Below are 20,982 nucleotides of genomic sequence, written 5' to 3'. Positions count from 1 at the left end.
ATGGCCACTCTGGGGCTCAGTGCCTTATCTATACACCTAGTTAAAGTAAATGTTCTCTAAAGTTCCACCTCTCTCTAAAAACCTACTTGTTTATTCTATAAAAATGTACTCAGTTACATGTTACACATTTTTTCTATAGTTAGTAAAAAAGATCAATATAAATCTAAGAGCTAGAAGTTGCATCTATTTCTTCTTCCTAGAAATGAAAAATCTCTCCAGTCACATTTTGATCTGCATAGTCCTTCTCAAGAATTTTTATCATTAACAGATGGAATGCCAAATATGAGATTTATTCCTTAATATCTGATTCTGACCAATGCTTGACAGAGATAAAGAGATGTAAGTCATCTTGATAATATATTGATTAGTGTTCAGTAGATTCATTCATTTTGGTTAAGAACAGAACAATTTAAGTTCCAGCCCCTAAGAAATCTCTCACGAAAATAATGATTAAAAATCAGGCTAGGTCTTAATTGTCACCTTTGCCTAGGTCCACTGTATTTTGTTTTTAGTTTCCTGAGTTTTGAGTCTACTGATACTGTCATGTGTGATTGATTCCTTGTTTGCCTGGACCTATGCTTATCTGTTTTGTCCATATTAGTTGACCTAGTAGATACTAGGAAGGCACTGCCTTCCCCAGCATGATAGCTATCCCTTCTAACTAGAAACTGTTACCAATTGCCTATTCTTGTAATTTTATTGACTTTGCTGATTATACTATAAAAAATAGGCATTAATAAAAACTTAGGGGAAAAAGCATAAAGAGGAATATTATCCTCTGCCAGTGTTTTATCCAGAGATAATCATTGTTGGGATTATGTGCTACCAGGGATTTTTCTAGGTGTATATGTGTTTGAATGTGTATAATATGCACACATTATATATTTACATAGTCTATAAATACAACCATACCAAAGTTGTTCTATAGCTTTTGTTCACTTATGCATTGTGAACATTATCTCACGTTAATCTGTATTTATAATATTTCATAGCTATGTAATATTTTATTTTATGGACGTACTATAATTTAAGCAATTTTCTATTGTTGAACACTTAGGTTCATTTCTTTTCCTTTCTCTTTGACTTTTTTTCTTTTAAGATTTTATTTATTTATTCATGAGAGACACACAGAGAGAGAGGCAAGGACACAGGCAGGGGGAGAAGCAGGCTCCGTGCAGGGAGCCCAATGTGGGACTGGATCCTGGGACTCTGGGATCACGCCCTGAGCCAGAGGCAGATGCTCAACTGCTGAGCCACCCAGGCGTCCCTCTTTTTGATTCTTATGAATAATACAGAAATGAACATCAGGGCACCTGGATGGTCAATTAGACTCTTGGTTTCAGCTCAGATCATGATCTCATGGTTGTGTGGTGGAGCCCTGCATTAGGCTCTGCACTCAGTGGGGAGTCTGCTTCAGATTCTCGCTCCCTCTCCCCCCCCACCCTCACTCTCTCTCTCTAAAATAAGTAAATAAATCTTATAATAAGTTATAAATCCTAAGCTCCCTAGGATTATAAGGCTTAAACACATCAGAGAAATCTGAAGTCATGATACAGTTATACTTTTATTCATGCCTACTTTACTCATAGATCCAAGTTAATGAGTGATTTCATGCAAATAAACAATCAAATAAGGCCTGATAACCTATTCCCTTCACATATCCAGTATTTTCTGATGGCTTTGGGTTTTTGTTGCTTTGTCAAATGTGGTACAGCTGCCACCATTTTTAAGAGCAAATGTTTTGTTTCTTAGGATAATGAAGTAATAAGCATTGCTTCCTTATAAAAAAGGCATTACATAGCTGAGAATGATAAAATTTTATTGACTTACTGATGTTGAATTTGGAAATTGGTTCTTGGATTGAGTATTTGTTTTATCTGAGGGGTTTGCACATTTTTAGTGCTTTCCATGCTAGGGAGCAAATACTGCAATATTTCTTGAGTTTGAGGTATTCGTTTATCCCTGTAGATTCTTTTTTCATCATCTGTCCAATTTATGCCAGTCTTCTTGCTCTGGAAGGGAGTACTTTCTTTCATTTTGCTTTTAAAGTTGTGACGCAGATCTGGGGAGCAATCACAAAAATATGTGTATATATATATATGAATTGAATTGGCTCAACAATTATTTATTGAACATCATATGTCAAGGATCTATCTAAAAATTCTTATCCATTTGAAGCTTATATTTTAATTATAGGGTCAGAAAATAGCAAATAAAAACATATGTCAGATAATGATAAAGTTTACAGGATAAAATAAAGCTGGGGAGGGGAACAAAGAATTCTTGAGGGGGGGTAGTGGTTTCTATTTTTTTTAAAGGTGTTTAGGCAAGGCCTCCCTGGGAAGCTGACATTTCAAAGGAATTAGGGAGTGAGTCAAGCAGATACCAGAGGAAAAGAGCATTCTAGGCAAGAAAAATAGGTAAGTGCAAAGGCCCTGAGCTAGGAGCCTGATAGTGTATTGAAGGATCATCAAGATGGACTCCTAATTCTGGGAAACGAACAAGGAGTAGTGGAAAGGGAGGTGGGTGGGGGGTTGGAGTGACTGGGTGATGGGCACTGAGGGGGGCACTGGGTGACAGGATGAGCACTGGGTTATATGCTATATGTTGGCAAATTGAACTCCAATAATAATACAAAAAAAGATGGCACAAGTGCCTAAAGCAGATTGAATTAACTGGAAAGAGCTAAGATATCAGCTCAGATAGGTAATCTGGACTCAGTTTACACAGGCCATTGTAAAGACTGATTTTACTGAGTGTGAAATGGGGAGCTACTGAAAGATTTTGAGCAGAGGAGTGTTACGATCCAAGATTTGTTTTAGCAGGAACCTACTGTTATATAATCCCGTATTTTGAGATTGTTCTAATGAATTAGTGTGGGATGAGAGAAGAAAGGAATCAGTGGTGACTCCAAAGCTTCTGATCTTGGGAAACAGAATGATGGAGATACGGGAAAAACCATGGGAAATGCATGTTGGAAATCCCTTCTTTACTACAAGATATGAAAGAATTACTGTTTATTTTGTTAATTGTGATAATTATTATAATAACATCTAAAGAGAGTGTTTATCTCTCCCTTCCATTAGTAAGACTACTATAAAAAAAAAACAGAAGATAACAAATGTTGGTAAGGATGTGGAGAAATTACAACCCTGGTGCACTGTTGGTGAGAATGTGAAATGGTTCAGTGACTATGAAAAACAGTATGGTGGTTCCTCAAAAACTTGAAAACAGAATTTTTGGAATCCTATAGTTATTCTATGTCTAGGTATATGCCCCAAAGAGTTGAAAGCAGAGTTTCAAAGAGTTATTTGTATACATTCATAAAAGCAGCATTATTCAATTCACAGGAGCCAAAAAAGGTGGAAGCCTTAACAAGGAAGGAAATTCTGACTCCACCTCTACCATAGATAAAACTTGAGGACATTATGCTCAGTGAAATAAACAAGTCACGGAAAGACAAATACATTATTTATTTGCCTTATCTATACACCTAGTTAAAGTAAATGTTCTCTAAAATTCTGCTTCTCTCTAAAAACCTAATTGTTTATTCTATAAATATGTACTCAGTTACATGTTATACATTCTTTCTATAGTCAGTAAAAAAGATCAATATAAATCTAAGAGCTAGAAGTTGCATCTATTTCTTTTCCTAGAAATGAAAAATCTCTCCAGTCACATTTTGACAAATACAAATAATGTATTTGTCTTTCAAATATTTAATTCCACTTATATGAGATACCTAGAATAGTTAAAGTCAGAGAGATTCAAAGTAGATATTTGCCAAGAGCTGGGAGGAAGGAGGAATGGGAGTTGTTTAATGGGTATAGAGTTTCAGTTTTGGAGATTGTGTGCACAACAATGTGAGTGTACTTAACAACACTGAACTTTACGCTTAAAATTAGTTAAGATGGTAAATTTTATTTCACGTGTATTTTAACACAATTCTTAAAAATCCAATATACTAAGGAAGAGAGAAGAGGGATAAAAAGAAACCCTGAGTAAAGCCCGAAGGAAGCCTAGTAGACATCTTAAAGGATGTGGTGGGATTACTTGTAATTATAATGCCTGAGGCGGTATGGAGACAACATAAGAAAAATAATATATTTAGAATAAAACCATCAAACAGATTATTATTAGTAAAAAAAAAAGGTTTAGTTATACACTGAACTATTTATGGACAAAATATGATTTGCTGAACTTGCTTTAAATACTTTAGCAAAAAAATAAAAGAGTAGTGGGAATATAGATAGAAGAATAGGAAGATGCTGATAACTATTAAGGGTGGGTCATGGGTCCCAGTGGATCAGCTTATTCTCTCTACTTTTGTTTATATTTGAATTTTCCAAGTAAGGCTTTTTATAAAAGGAATTGTCCATTATTAAAAGTGAATGTTGACTATATTTTGAGAAAGTGAGACAGAGGGTAGTGATCAGAATTATGTCACTGAGGAGATCTAGGGAGAGTTGGGAGAGTACTCATTTGGACTTCATTTTAAAAACTTCAATATCTGCTCCATAAAAAAGAGAGAACAGTATAAGAAACTCCCTCTTAAACCCATCATTCAGCTTCGATAACTGGATTTCTTCTTGCTCAATATTTGGAACCCATCACTGGCTGGGTGAAATGGTTATAATGGTTACCTGTGCCTGTAAAGCCTGTTCCGAGGACATAGTAATGATGCCTGGAATGCCATGACTCACTTCTGGGTGCTGCTGGTCTAGCTAAATAGAAGACTGGGTACTACAAGAGTACAGTGTTTGTGTTTACCAAACCTAAAGAAGAAATGACTTGGATATAAATCTGTCTGCTAGGATTTATGACTCCTCCCCTGCTCTCCCCAGTCAGTTGAGTCTCTGTATCTGTACCATAACTTATCAGTAAATATAAACTCTTCCAGAACTGGAGACGCCTGACTGGACCTTTCATTAATCTCTGATAGAATCCATCTCAGTTCATACTTGGTAAGTTCAGTAATCGGAAAGGACAGAATTTCTTCTCTAATAAACTGAGTGCTAACAGAGCTAGGACATTTTAGAGGAAAATGTAGAGCCCTAAATGCATATACTGTAAATAAAGGGACAACACACAAGACTAGGAAAAGATAACTCCTTTTGAAGTGACTTACTTCAGTAAAAAAAAAAAAAAAAAAAAGAGTTTTTATTAATACATCATTAAGATTCACCGGGGCATATGCCTGTAAGATAATGTAATCAAGAAGCAATGAAAAAGCTCAGAACAGGCTGGAAAAGGTTGAGAAACATAATTTTTAGTAGCTGTGGGGGACACTGAAAAAGAAATCTCCCTTTTCAACAAAATTCCATGAAGACTACCTGTCTCCAATCTCTTTCCTATTTTATTTTTTTTTCAAAGATTTTATTTATTTATTCATGGGAGAGAGAGGGAGAGAGGCAGAGACACAGGCAGAGGGAGAATCAGGCTCCATGCCGGGAGCCTGACGTGGGACTCGATCCTGGGACTCCAGGATCATGCCCTGGGCTGAAGGCAGGAGCTAAACTGCTGAGCCCCCTGGGCTGCCCTCTTTCCTATTTTAAAATACACTTTAATTAGATCTGTACCTCTGTCATTCTACTGAAATTTCTCTGATCAAGATCCTGAATAAAACTTCCATGATGTAAAATCCAATAGTAAATTCATCTCACTTATTCAGAAGCATTAGACTTAGTTGATTATTACCCTCTCCTTGATATATCTTCTTAACTTAGCTTCCAGGACAACACATCCTCTTAGTTTTCCTCCTAACCCACAAGATGCTCCTTCTGCTTCTTTGTTGGTTCTTATTCTTTTCCTGATCCATCAGTACTGGAATTTCCAAGGATTTGCTCCTTAACCCTCTTCTATACCCATCCTCACTTAAGAGTCTCATCCAGGTTCTTGCCCTAAAATTCTATCTTTATCTGAAAAAATATATCCTAAATGTATATCCAGCCCAGACCTCTTCCTGGAACTCCAGACTCATATATCCAACTGCTTATTCAGTTACCTCTGCTTCAGTGTCTGAAAGGCATTTCAAAAACAAGTCTAAACCCAATTGCTGCTCTGCCCTCAGCCTTTACTATCTCAGTAGAGGATAACTCCACCTAGCTAGTTGCTCTGGAAACTAAAACTCTGGCAATTCGACAGTCATAAACAATTGTGAAATTATCACCACATTCAAGATCTAGAAAAGATCATTGTTAAGAGATTCCTTGTGTTCCTTTCTAGTCCATTCTTCCCTTCATCTCCTACTCTATCCCTTCTCCTATTAGGAAAGCTTTATCTGTTTTATTGTTGTCTCTATATATTAGTTTGCATTTTATATATGTGGAATTTCACATAGCATTTACTCTTCTGTGTGTGGCTTCTTGTACTCAGCACAATGATTTTGAGATTCATCCCTGTCATGTGTATCAGTTCATTTCTTTTTTTATTCTACGGTATGGAGAAGGTATCAATGACAAGGTATTGGGAATATATCAATTAAATAGATTTTTTTTCAAAGCTGTATTAAATACTATTTTTAAAACTCATATAGAAATTAAAGGAGGCAAGTATTTTTCAGAATCAGGAATAAAATGGCTATTAATCCTCTCTGTTTATAAAAGGGTTCCCATTAGCCAAATTTCATAGGATTTATTAATGATGATATAGTGAAAGCAACCTCTGTATTTATTAAAATCCTAAGCAATAAAAAAATACCTTCTGTTGGTATCCGTGTCTTCTCAGTCCAGCTGGGAGTTAGTGTGCTTATAGGACACTTGAAGGATGTCACTTTGAAACAGCTTCCATACAAGTTTGTGCTCTTGGGCTGAATTATTTCATGGATTGGCTTCTCACTGGTTTCCAACTGTCTGTGTTGGTTTTTGCTGAGCCTCTGAATCATATTTTGGGAGCTGAAAGAAATTGGGTCCTCTGATTTCAATGTCAATAGTGAACTATCTAATCAAGAGTAATGTAATGTCATGTTATATTTGTATATTACACCTTACAGTATGTAAAGGAGACTTACAGATATTATCTTACTTAGAGATCTCACCAGTCCTATAATAAAGGCAAGATGGCCTATGTTATCCCTATCTTACATCAGAGAGGGAATGTTAAGGAATCAGAATGGTTAAGCTATTTGCTCAAGATCACGCAGGTATAAGAGGGACAGGTCTAGAATTCACATCTTGTGACTTTAATACTTTTTCTATTTTCTCTTATTTTGATATATTGTTTGGTTTATTTCCATAGGTATGATAAATAATATATTTTTAAAAACTGTATTAGTTTGATCAATCCTAGATCCAAGTACAGGCATGCCTAAAGATGGCTTCTTACCTATTCTGTAGGAGAGTCTACATGTTTCCACACAACCCATTATACTGAATAGAAACAAAGCTCTTAGAGCCAAGAGCCAAGAGCCAAGGAAGCTCAAGAGCCAAGGAAGGAAAAAAGTATTTTCTCTTTTGGACAAATTCAGTCTATCCTCAGATACTTAGTATTCCATGGTTCAGATGGTTGTCCATGTCATTATTCCTGAGAACAGGAAAACTTGCCAAGGGTGCTAGTGATATAATGACTGGTTTAGACAAAGTTTACCTATGTTATCCCTGAATTTATTTATTTTCTTCCTCTTTCTTAAGATTTTATTTATTTATTCATGAAAGACACAGAGAAGAGAGGCAGAGACACAGGTAGAGGGAGAAGCAGGCTCCCTGCTGGGGAGCCTGATGTGGGACTCAATGCCAGGACCCGGGATCATGCCCTGAGCCAAAGGCAGATGCTCAACCACTGAGCTACTCAGGCGTCCCCTGAATTCATTTTCTAGTCTTCCAATTTTTAGGTACAAGTATTAGCCCTATGTGACCAATGTTCCAATTGCTATTACAGGTCATAATTTGATAGTCATCCAATTATTGTTATTGGATACTAAATAATTTTCTTATGCCAGAATTTTTTTTTTTAAAAGAGAAACTCAGAGAGTTTCTATCTGCGTAGAAATATCTAATTGTAAATTTTAAGGCATTCATTGGGGATAGTTTGAGAATACTAAAATCTCAAAATCCTTTAACATATATTATATAAGCACTGCTATGTAGAACACTGGCCTAGTCACAGATACTATGGAGACATCAATTAGCAATTGTTATAAAAAAAGCTACTTTTACCTGTTGCTTTAATTCAAAATCAAAATCAAAGAAGTCAGAGGAAAAGGAATAAGGTAGTAGAAGAATTCTAATTCCCTTACCTCAAATATCTTTTTAGAAGCCAAGCAGGAGCTCGTCCAGGTATTTTCACTAAAAAAGAGAATATACCATAAAAGTTCTGAATGCAGATTTTAAAGATGAACAAAACTTAGTATTTTTATTTCTTGACAATTACCTCATTTATACATTAGTGGCCAGCTTAACTGAGCTTATCTCCAATTACTCTGTTTTGGACATGAGAGACACAGAGAGAGACAGAGACACAGGCAGAGGGAGAAGCAGGCTCCATGTGGGGAGCCCAACGTGGGACTCGATCCCCGGTCTCCAGGATCACAACCTGAGCCAAAGGCAGACGCTCCACCACTAAGCCACCCAGGTGTCCTTCTTGTGAATTTTTGTTTTTTAGATTTTATTTTTTTATCCATGAGAGACACACAGAGAGAGGCAGAGACAAAGCAGGAGAAGCAGGCTCCTCATAGGAAGCCCGATGTGGGACTCGATCCCTGAACCCAGGATCGCACCCTGAGCTGAAGGTTAAGCCACTCGGGTGTCCCCCTTGTGCATTCTTAAGATATATAAATATAAAACTTATAAAAGCTGAATGTAAACATAATGAGGTTAACAGATACTTCCTATATTTAATAAAAATTAACAATGGTGGGTTTATGTCCCATGATAAAGTAGGGAATTTTGCACTTTGTGTTTTCTTCTCTGAAGTGCCTCTAGCTTTAGGATGTCCCTCTTTAATGTAATGGTAACACTAAACACATTCCAAGACCCAACTTGCTGGTTTCCTCTTACCAAGCCGATTTTTACACTGGTCCCTGGTGGCAGTCCAGCGCAATGACATTGTTAGATATCCCACCAATAGACAAATCTGAGCATGGAAAAGGATTTTACTTTTTAGCAGCAGTAGGTTTTTGGACTTCTAAGCAAATAGTTTCCCTCTCTAAAAACGTCACCCCCTTGGTATCTACAGGCTTGTTTTTGGTAGACTAGATTTTTGGCATGCAGGCAATATGCATCTTTAAATTTGTCAGGTAGGTTCTGCATGTCTGAAATGTCCATTGTTTTTAGATACTCATTGTTTTGGATACTCTTTATTGTTTTGGATACTCTGGTGACACTGGATGTCACCATACGTTAAACTTCTCTTTATCAAGGAAAATGTTTATAAAGCACAGAGGTAAGCTGAACTTAACCTGAAGGTGGATTTCAAATAAATTACAGTTTTCTTTCTCTCTTTCTTTCTTTTTTTTTTTTTAGGTTTATAAATGAATAGTTTTATTGGAGCTAAAAGTGAACTAACCACTTACTTTAGTTAACTTAGAAAATTTTCAATCTTTTTGTACTTAACACAAGTCTATTCCTCTTGATTTCCATGCAAATAATTTATAGGATTCACATGATCTTACACAACTCTCTCCAAGGTGCAAACAGAAAAATTCTTATTTTCTCAGAATCAATGTGGTATCCTCCTAAATTTTATCTTTTGCATACTTTTTTGGCAGCTATAGTGGGATAATGTGTTTTGATCAGCAAATTAGATACCTGACTTTAAAATGTCAAAGCTTGAGTATTTTCAGTGATAGCAGTTGTTACCGTGGGAATGTTCAGATGAAGAGGTACAGAGGTCACTGGAGGACAACATGTCAAATGAAACATCATTCATGCCCTTAAAGACCTTATCGCCTAGTGAGGATTACAATAAGGAATCAGGTAATTACAGCAGAATACAGTTAACACGGTGAGAGAGTGGATGAGAGTGCATTATTGGTGCGCACAGCAGGTGCAAGCCAGGCAGGTGCCTTTTGATAGTAAAATGTAAAGGTTGTGTAAGGGTTACTTAGGAAAAGATTTGGGAGGGGAGTGTTCCAAGCAGAAGGAGTAGGAGTTGAGAATATATGATGAACAGAGTCCGGTGCACTGTGGAAACAAATCACAGTTTTCACGGCCGTTTTATTTGGCTGCCCCACCTTTGAGTTCTGAGTCAGTCTTTCCCCCAAATGTCTTATCACTGTGTGAGTTTTTGTCACAGGCTACACACAAGACCAGACAGCTTACATGCAATGAATCCTTTTCCATAGTCCTTGGTGCTTCTTCAAAGATCTTCAGTTTTAGAGAAACAGCATATAAATTATTTTACTGTAGTGCTTCCCTGTATTCTCATCTTCAGACTATTTCCAAATTAGAGGACGTTCTTGTGTCACCTGTCAAAAAGGTAATTTCATGGCAGACAAACATTTTGATGGCTTTTCTATGGCTGGCAACAGTGATCTTGCAGGCTCAGGTCTACGGAGTTTATCTTCTTCCTTTCTATAAGGTCAAAAATTTCATTAAGTGTTTCTGCAAATTTTGAGGAAACTAAAAAGCGACCAAAAACTTACATAGTGAACGCCTCAAAATCACAGATAGGAAATCACGCTTTTTTTAGTACATGTGAAGACATGTAGCAGGTAAGATCTTTTCGTTTTCTTTGATGAGAAGTTTATAGACTGAATGAAATTTGCCAAATTTTACTTTTCACTGCCAACCATTCAGATACACGAGCGAAGTATCACTGAGATTTGGACAACACATTAACAATACACATCTTTATGTTTTCTGTGGTTCTGTTCTTTTTTCCTCTTCTCCTGGTGTGTATGTGTATTATGTGTGACATCTTCTAAAACTGTTCCACAGACCTTTGATGTTCTGTTCGTTTTCCTCCTTCTGGTTGGTCTTTGCATCTCAGTTTGGGAAGCGGGTCTTACCTATCCTCAGGCTCACTGATTTCTTTCCTCAGCCACTTCCACGCTGCTACGGATGAGGCCATCAAAGCCATTCTTCATTTCTGTTAAGTGTTTTTGGCTTTTAGCATTTCGTTTGGATCCTTTCTTAAACGCTTCCAGATCTTTGCTTATATTGCCCACCTGTTTTTACATGTTGGTTACCTTTCCCATTAGAGTGCTTAACATACTAATCGTAGTTTTTTTGCTTTTTAAAAAATTTGTTTTCAATTCCAGCACAATTAACATACAATGTTCTTTTAGCTTCAGGTGTATACATTACTAAGTACTCTTCATGATAAGTATACTTTTTTATTTTTTATTTTATTTAATTTATTTTTTATTGGTATTCAATTGGTCAACATACAGAATAACACCCAGTGCTCATCCCATCAAGTGCCCCCCTCAGTGCCCGTCACCCAGTCACCCCCACCCCCTGCCCACCTCCCCTTCCACCACCCCTAGTTCGTTTCCCAGAGTTAGGAGTCTTTCATGTTCTCTCTCCCGATAAGTATACTCTTAATCCCCTTCACCTATTTTGGCCATTTCCCCCACCCACCTCCCCTCTGGTTCTGTATAATTAAGAGTTTGTGTTGCCTCTTTGTTCATTTGTTTCTTTTTTTTTTTTTGTTCATTTGTTTCTTAAATTCCACATGTCAGTAAAATCACATAGTGTTTGTCTTTCTCTGACTTCTTTCTCTTAGCATTATACCATCTACCTCTATCCATGTTGTTGCAAATGCCAAGATTTCATTATTTTTTTGGCTATATTCCATTGTGTGCATATGTATGTATATATGTATATACATATCACATATATATGTATGTATCACATCTTCTTTATCCTTTCATTTGTCGATGGATGCTTGGGTTGCTTCCATATCTTATCTATCATAAATAATGCTGCAATAAACATGGGAGTGCATATATCTTTGAGTTAGTGTTCTTGTATTCTTTGGGTAAATACCCAGTAGTGGAGTTATTAGAACATATGATAATTCTCTTTTTAATTTTTTGAGGCTCTCCATACTCTTTTCCACAGTGGTCACACTGGTTCACATTCCCACCAACAGTGCATGAGGCTTCCCCTTTCTCCACATCCTTGTCAACACATGTTGTTTTTTATGTTGTTGATTTTAGCCATTCTGACAGGTGTGAAGTGATAACTCCATGTGGTTTTAAGTTGTATTTCCCTGATGAGTGATGTTGAGTATCTTTTCATGTGTCAGTTGGCCATCTGCATATTGTCTTTGAAGAAATGTCTGTTCAGATCTTCTGCCCATTTTTATTTGGATTATTTGTTTCTTGGATGTTGAGTTGTATCAGTTCTTTATATATTCGAGATACTGTTTATCAGCTATGTCATTGGCAAATATCTTCTCTCATTTGGTAGGTTGTCTTTTAGTTTTGTGGATTGTTTCCTTTTTTGTGCAAAGCTTTTTATTTTGATGTAGTCTCAAAAGTTTTTTTTTTCTTTGCTTTTGTTTACCTTGCTTTAGGAGACATATCTAGCACAATGTTGCCACAGCCACTATCAAAGAAATTACTGCCTATGCTCTTTTAGTGTAGGCTTTTTATGGTTTCTGGCCTCACATTTAAGTTCTTAATCCATTTTGAGTTTATTTTCTTGCATGGTGTATAAGCAAGTGGTCCAGTTTCATTCTTCTGCATGTAGCTATCCACTTTTCCCAACACCATTTGTTGAAGAGACTGCCTTTTTCTTATTGCCTATTCTTGCCTCCTTTGTCGAAGAATAACTGACCAAATAACTGAGGGTTTATTTCAGGGCTCTCTATTCTGTTCTATTAACCTCTGTGTCTACTTTTGTGCCAGTATCATATTGTTTTGATTACTACAGTTTTGTAGTATATCTTGAAATTGGGATTGTGATGCCTTCACTTTCATTCTTCTTTTTCAAGATACTTTGGCCGTTCGGGATCTTTTGTGGTTCTGCACAGATTTTACGTTATTTCTTCTAGTTCTATAAAAAACACTTGGTATTTTGATAGGGATTGCATCAAATCTGTAGGTTGCTTTGGGTAGTATGTACATTGTAACCATATTTGCTCTCCCAATTCATGAGCATGTAATAACTTTCCATTTGTATTATCTTCAATTTCTTTCATCAGTGATTTATAGTTTTCAGAATACAAGTCTTTCACCTTCTTGGTTAAGTTTATTCCTAGGCATTCTATTATTTTTGTTGAAGTTGTAAGTGGGATTGTTTTCTTTTTCTGTTGCTTTATTATTAGTGTATAGAAATGGAACACATTTCTTTTTTAAAAAATTTATGAGAGAGAGAGAGAGAGAGAGAGAGAGAGAGAGAGAGAGAGCAGGCTCCCTGTGGAGCAGAGAGCCTGATGTGGGGCTTGATCTCAGGACTCAGGGATCATGACCTGAGTTGAAGGCAGATGCTTAACCAACTGAGCCACCCAGGTACCCCAACAAATTTAGTGAAATCCTTGATTGATTTTTTTATAGATTAATTTTATTGCTTCTATGCTTCCTACTTTTTTTTATTCCTGCTTATGGTCTTTCCTTTTCCTCAACAACTCCCCTTTAACATTTCTTGTAAGGCTGGCTTTGGGATAATATATTCCTTAAACTTTTATTTGGGAAATTCTTTATCTTTCCCTCTATTCTGAATGATGGCCTTGCTGAGTAGAGTATTGCTGGCTGCTAGAATATTATATTTTCCTCTCAGCACTTTGAATGTATCATGGCCCCCTTCTCTGGCCTGTGAAGTTTCTGCTGAAAAATCAGCTGATAGTCCTATGGGCTTTCCTTTGTATATAATTGTTTTCTTTTCTCTTGTTGCTTTTAAAATTCTCTTGTTATCACAACTTTTTGTCATTTTAATTACTCTGTCTCTTGGGTTGATTTTGTTGGGGTCTTTCTGTGCCTTGTGGACTTGGATTTCTGTTTCCTTCCCTGGATTTGGGAAGTTTCAGCTATTTCTTCAAATATATTTTCACTCTCATTTCTCACTCTTCTCCTTTATGGGTCCCTATAATGCAAATGTTATTACACCTAATGATGTCTCTGAGTTCTCTTATAGTCTAATTTCAATTTTTATTATGTTTTTCTCCCCTGTTCAGGTTGATTAGTTTTCATTTGTGTTCTCCAGGTTGCTGATCCATTCTTCTGCTTCCTCTAGTCCACGATTTATTCCAACTAGTGTATTTTTAATTTTGAGTTATTGAGTTGTTCATCTCTGATTGGCTTTCTGTCTTTTGTTGAAGGTATCACTGAAGTTCTCCACTCTTTTCACAAGTCCAGTATCTTTGTGACCATTACTTTAAATTTTCTATCAAGCATTTACTTATGTCCATTTTGTTTAGCTCTCTTGCTGTGATTTTTGTCTTTTTCTTTCATTTGGAACATAATTCTCTGTGTCTGTTTCCAGTGTTAGGAAAGCCAGCTATGTCTCCTGCTCTTCAAAGTAGTGTGGCTCATGAAGAAGAGGTTCTGTAGTGCCCTGCAGTGTGTGTCCTTTGTTCACCAGAAGCTGCTGCTTAATTAAGAGGTATCTCATTTTTGTACTTTGTGCACCCTACTATTATGGTTGAGCCACTTTTGCCTCTAGTCCAGTCATCTGCATTGGCTCTCTTTGCCTGTTGTAGGTAGGTTTTTTTTTTTTTTTAAGATTTTATTTATTTATTCATGAGACACACACAGTGAGTGAGAGAGAGAGAGAGAGAGAGGAAGAGAGAGGCAGAGACACAGGCAGAGGGAGAAGCAGGCTCCATGCATGGAGCCCAATGTGGGACTCAATCCCAGGTCTCCAGGATCACAACCTGGGCTGAAGGCAGTGCTAAACCGCTGAGCCACCCAGGCTGCCCTGTACGTAGGGTTTTGATCCTGTGTTGTTAGTGTGCCAGTCTGGACTGCTTTGGCAGCTCTGGAGCTGGAGTAAACTACGCATTTGCCAGAGATACTGTAGTACCAAACTACTGGACGCTTTCCGTGTTGTCCTCTGAGAAGTTTTGATTGGTGGGTGGGGCCTATTTTCAGACTACATGTCTGACCCAGCTCCACTGGTAGGGCTGCAGGTGGACTGGTGGTGTGTGGTTATTTCCAATCTCCCTTGGGTGGGAGTCACTCTAGAGTGGTGCTGGTGCTGGTCTCTGTCGTGGCTGCATGCACCTTTTTGGCCTGTGGAACTGCTTTAGGCGGGTTTCTGCCAATGGCATATTGGAGGGGCAGTTCATGTGGTGTTAGCAAGGTTTATGCAGGTCTGCTGTGGGAGATGACCTGGAACTGAGGCCTGCTTGGAGGGTTGTGTCTGAAGGAAAGTGTGGGGGTGGGGCACACTGTTAGCAAGTTAGGTAGGGAGTGTTGGCACAGTAATGTTTCCCACAGGTGTCTGTGTGTCTAGGCTGGGGGTGGGGTAGGGAAATGGCACCTGCCAGCTTTCTTATTCCTGGAGAAGTCTCCCAGAGATTCCTGCCCCTCAAGAACACGCTTTGAGATGAGTAAACAAATCTCCCTCCTGTATACCCTGTGTGTTTTCAAACTGCTGTTTTCATGCTGTATCCCAGTGAGGCTGCTGTAGTGCTGTCTCTTTAAGTGTGGGGACTGAAGTTCCCCATTGCCTTCCTGACTCTCCCAGAGTTGAGCCATTGATTTTTAAAGTTCCAGGTATTAAGCCCCGCTGATTGGAAGAACTCTCAAAATTATGCCCCTCTTGTTTTCTTGCAGGTTCTCCAGGCCTGGAGTGCTTGGTGTGAGCGTCTGGTACTCTTTCCTCTCCACATTCATGGCATTCCTTCCTATAGCTCCTGACCTTGTCTCTGCCTTGCCTACTTGTGTTGTGGGGTAGGGAAGGATTTTTCCTCCTTTACATTTAGCTATGAAGAGTCCTGTCCTGCCAGTCTTTGGGTGGTTTTCTGGGTTATTTACACTGATGTGGGTGTTATATCTAGTTGTATCCATGGCATGAGGTGATCACGGGAGCCTCCTACTCCACCATCTTCCCTGGAAGTCTACAGTGCTTAATTTTCTCATATGGTAAATCAGTCTTGCATTTCTGGGATGAATTTTATTTGGTCACTGTGCATAATCCTCTTAGTATGTTACAGGATTCAGTTTGCTAGTATTTTGTTTTTGTGTCTTAATTCTTAATAGATTCAGATCTTGGTTAAAAAAATATTTATTTGGCCCCTGGAATCCAAACAGTTGTCTTTCTTGAGATAATTTCTCTGGTACTTCTCTATCCCCAACGACTCCAATGTAATCCCATAACACAGCAGGGAGCATTTATCCCATTATGTTTGTCACTCTTTCTGCTTACTGAGAATAGACTGTATTTCCATCGTATGTTAGTATCCAGCACAATCCTTGACTAGTATAGCTTGAGACTTCTGGGAAACATAACCAACAGATTTTTTTAAAAGAACATGAACAAACATGAAAAAGATATTATATAACAAAGACTGATTATAAGAGAGTGGCTGCGACATAGAAGAATAGTGTCAGGGAGGTTAAAATATCGAGTTAAGATATGAATCAATATTGATAACAAGACGTAACTTTTACTTCGCTATACTCAAAATGAAAATATATCACAGAATGTTTAAATCTGTTCTTCTGGGATTATATTACTAACAATCATCCTGATGGATGACAAAGAGCAGAATCTCTCAGTTCTTAAGTTGCTTCTGTCTTTCTATCAAATAGTTTTCTTCTCTCTAGAAAGGGGAGAATAAATACTGGTAAGAGAAGACAGAAGTCAAAAGGCTCTGAATGAGTTATTTCTAGCTCCAGACATATTACATCTCAAGTAAGGAAAGAATTTACATATAAGATCAGAAAACCACTGGCAAAAAAATTTTTTTTAAGAATTCAAGGAAGTGACTCTCTGCTCTCTCTGCTACTTGCCTAACTTGTCATTTAAGACTGCATCATAATTTAAGGATCAATTCCTTCAAGAAAACATTCCCCGAGACTTCCAGGCTGGATTTGATCCTGTTCTCTGAACAGAGAAGTTTGTGCATATCATTATCACTCAGCCTATCTAACTCTTATTGAAATGCACATCATGTTATAGAACTTGGTTTCTATGTTGTAGAGAAAGCGGTTGCCAAAAGATCTTTTTCATTTGAACTAACAACATTATGGAAAGAAAGAAACCTATTCAATATGAAGAAGGGTTTGATGGGCTAGGTTCTGTTTGGCCTTTTACCATCTCTCATTAGAGCTCCCTAAGTGGTGAGTCACTAAGGGTGGTCTGCAAATGGCCAACATCAGAACTGTCTGAAGTAACTTACAAAAAATGTAGATTCAGAAGCTGACAACAAAGACTAGCTCAGAATCAGAAGCTGGGGTTGCCATAAACTTCCCAGGTAATTCTCCTGTGTATTAAAACTTTAAAATCAAACATTCTACAAGACAATGGGGCCCATGATCTTCAAAAATGCCAAGCCTGTGCATGATGAAGGCTGAGTGGCTATTCCAAATTGAAAGAGAATAAAGAGATATGGTATTTAAATGTGATTTTTGCTTTAAAGGACATTATTGTTACATTATTGTAATACGATATAAAATAGTATTGTATCAAAGTTGAATTTCCTGATTTTAATGTAAGACAGTGTTCTTATTCTTGGAAAATATATGTTGAATTTGCTGAGGAATAAGGACATATGATGTCTGCAAAAAAAAATGGATTGGGGAAATATTAGATAGGCAGATAGAGTTCTTCATACTATTCCTGAAATTATTTCAAAACTAGAAGTTAAACTTTTGTAGGCTTTCTCTTTTTAAGTTTTAGGACCATGCCAACTTCAACCACTGTTAGGAAAATAGGAATTACTGAAAGGTTTTGGGTAGTTGTTTTACCTAATCTGATTGGTGTTTTCGATCACTTTTGTGGTAGTATGAAAGGTGAAATTAGGATGACAATATTGGTGGCAAGGAAGGCAATTAGAAATCTCCCTGTAAATATATAAGAATCTGAAAAGGATGATGACAGTTAAAATGGAGATAAAGAGATTATGAGGTAAAATCCACTGGATTCAGTGGTTGACTGGATCTCAGGGATGGAAATGGAAGGAGAAAAATATGTTAACTCATGTTTATAGCTTGAAATGGATGGTTATGTAGATAGTACTGATACCAAGGTTGTAGAGAGAATACAGGAGGAACAGCATTTAGTGTAGAATTAGGTGAAATTGAATTTGGATATGTGGGACATCTCTGTGGAAATGTTTAGGAGATAATTACATATAAGTCTAAAGCTTTGTCAAAAGGTCAACTGTATAATACAGATATTTCCATCTGAATATGCATACACATAAATATAGAGCACAACAATACTTCATACTTAAGATAAACAGTTCATGAAAGGCTGAATCTAAGATGACTTAACAGGAATAAATTTAAGGCCCAAGACATTGAACCAAAATACCAACTGGAGAAGTAGAAGATGGAGACACCCTGTAGCAGCACAATGAAAACAAAACTTTATGGGTTTGAGTATACATAAACCCAATTTATCAATATTTTAGGAAAGTTTCCAAGAGAACAAATGCAACCGTAGGCTGCATTAATGGAAATCTAGTATCAAGAAAGAAACAAATGAGAGTGATGATTTATTGTACGCTCACTAGCTGACATCCGTAATACTGTGTTTGGTTTCACTCAAGCTTGAACAGTGACAGAAATGAATTGGGTGGTAAAGGACTTGACTCATCCTGTACTGTGGGTGATTGAAAGAAACGGAAGGAAAGTTTCAGGGAATACACGATAGCTTTAAAAAAATACTTCAGATCTATCATGTGGAAGGGGCATTACATTTGTTCTCATTTTTTTCAAGGAGAATCAGGGAAAAGGAGTCTGTCAAAAATGTTTACTTTTCAGGTTATTTCATTTTTTTTGTTTTGTGTAATTAAAGAAGTGGATGAAATTTACAGACACAAATGTTTTTAACTCAACATAAAAAGAACATTTTTAATGCTAAAGCTCTGTCAATGGAATGAACTGTCTGGCAATTAAAGTAAACTACTTAAAAAAAAATAAAGTAAACTACTTGTCACCAAGTGTAGTCAATCTAAGGTTGAATGAGGCTGGATCCTATAATATAGGTGAGGCTAGATGACTCTCATCAAAGTTTCTCTCTTCTTTAGAATTCATGAGATGAAAATGAAGAGATGAGACAATGAGATGGGTACTCTTTTTTTTTTTTAACTAGATAAAATGACAAGAAAGCAATTTGATATATAAATAATTTCTACTGGCTTCCTATATGAATTTCTAGAGCTAGAGAGAAAAATAAAAATTTGAGATTCACAATTTCTGGGAAGGTGAATATGCTCCTTGGCTATCAGTTTGAAGATAATCTAGTTTCTTACATGCAGATCTTGATCAGATACATAAGGTTAAGTAACTCACATTTAGGTGACTTGTGAGCGCTCATTACTGTCTATATTCCTAGTTTACTCACCCAAACCTTGATTAGGGAATGGTCTTCTGAAATAGTCAAATATACAATCATCTGATATATTTGGCTTTATATCTAGAAAAGATGATAAAAGATCATTAGTAGCATGAAAATAATTTGAGGCTTTTATACTTCCTATTTTTTATATTTTGTAAACAAAAATGGCTAGAAGATAGCATGTAAATAGTTTAGCTCAAATGAATTAAAAACAACAGTCCTCAAATATGAATTTGTGTTGCATTTTTGCTATTTATTGCAAAAATCGAAAAAATGTTCATACCCTCTGGAACAGCATTTCCTTTCTAGGAATCTATCATAAATAAGAATATATACAGAGTTATAAGGTCTTCATTATTGTTTCTAACAGAAAAAAATAAGCAAAATCCAAGTTTAACAATGGAGGTAGTTAAATTTAAGGTTCACTAATACAATGGAATACTTTGCCACCATTTATTAACATGTAAAGAAATTTATAATACACTGTAATTTTAAATGAAAACATAGGTTGCAAAATAACATGAATATTCTGTGATTAACAAGGAGTTATATATGCTCAGATGTAGAAAAGGTCTAAAATAAATATTCTAAAATGTGCTTTTCAGTTTTAATAACAGAAGAATATGTTAAAGTTATATATAAAAAGTGATTTTCTTGGATGATCACTATGAGAAAGAGTAGTTAAATTTCAAGTCAATTAACCATATTAGTTATGGTTAGAATTTTCCCCTTTCTTTGGTGTGGTTCTTTTTTTTTCTCTTTTAAAGATTTTATTTATTTATTCATGAGAGACATACAGAGAGGCAGACACATAGCCAGAGGGAGAAGTAGGCTCCCCAAAGGGAGCCCGATGTGGGACTCAATCCCAGGACCCCAGGATCATGACCTGAGCCAAAGGGAGATGCTCAACCACTGAGGTGTGGTTCTTATTACCATTTCTATTTCTAATTAGCCTGATAGATCATAAATTAAATGGATCTATATACACATATATATTTTTAATTAGGTTATCCCAATTCCTTTTTGTAAATAAGTGTGGTATAAATGTATAGTAGTAGAAATAGGCAAATTCATATCCAACCTAGCAGATTCTAGTGGAAGCAAATGAATACTTCATAATTTTCTCTCCTGGGCTCATCCTCTATTAAGTTAAGAAATGAGAGGACCAAGATGGTTTATAAAACATAAAATGCCTAAATTCTGTTTAGAGGAAAACCTCTCAAATCAGAGATATCCATCAAGTACATGGACCATTCACTCCAACCCTCCAGTGTAGCTGACCACTCCTTTCTCTATGCTCTTTGAGAATCCAGTCTAGAATACGGGCATTGCACCTATAATGCTGCACTTAATTTGTTTACTTGTTTCTCTCCCCCTGTTAAAAGTTGAGCTCCTGAGGGCAAGAAATGGTATAGCATACTTCTTAATATCCCTAGCACCAAGCACACTGGCAACCTCAAAGATGTGGCACAAAAAAGTGTGTATTGAATACATTGTTTAGAGAGGGTAGAAGCAGAACATTACCTTTCACATCAGAATTTGGTTCTTTGTGTCTTTGCACTAAGTGTCCTTTATCACATGCCTAATG

The 20,982-nt window shown here is 36.7% G+C and overlaps 1 protein-coding gene across 17 annotated transcripts in view; it reads right to left on the bottom strand.

The window, feature by feature from the left end:
- The window catches only part of AGBL3 (AGBL carboxypeptidase 3), a 65,357-nt gene that overhangs the window by 10,529 nt on the left and 33,846 nt on the right, over positions 1-20,982 (bottom strand). For all 17 annotated transcript variants that reach the window (XM_072777292.1, XM_072777294.1, XM_072777290.1 and 14 more), the window contains 5 exons: positions 20,919-20,976; positions 19,401-19,472; positions 8,234-8,282; positions 6,700-6,893; positions 1,831-2,062 (listed from right to left, as the gene is read on the bottom strand). In XM_072777292.1, coding sequence (XP_072633393.1) covers positions 1,831-2,062; positions 6,700-6,893; positions 8,234-8,282; positions 19,401-19,472; positions 20,919-20,976 — 605 coding nt within the window. The remainder of the gene's footprint in view (positions 1-1,830; positions 2,063-6,699; positions 6,894-8,233; positions 8,283-19,400; positions 19,473-20,918; positions 20,977-20,982) is intronic.

This window comes from Canis lupus, chromosome 15 (genome assembly GCF_048164855.1).
Source record: "Canis lupus baileyi chromosome 15, mCanLup2.hap1, whole genome shotgun sequence".
Taxonomy (NCBI): Eukaryota; Metazoa; Chordata; class Mammalia; order Carnivora; family Canidae; genus Canis; species Canis lupus.
The sequence above is the reverse complement of the archived record's forward strand: the minus strand, read 5'-3'. Positions and strand labels throughout refer to the sequence as shown.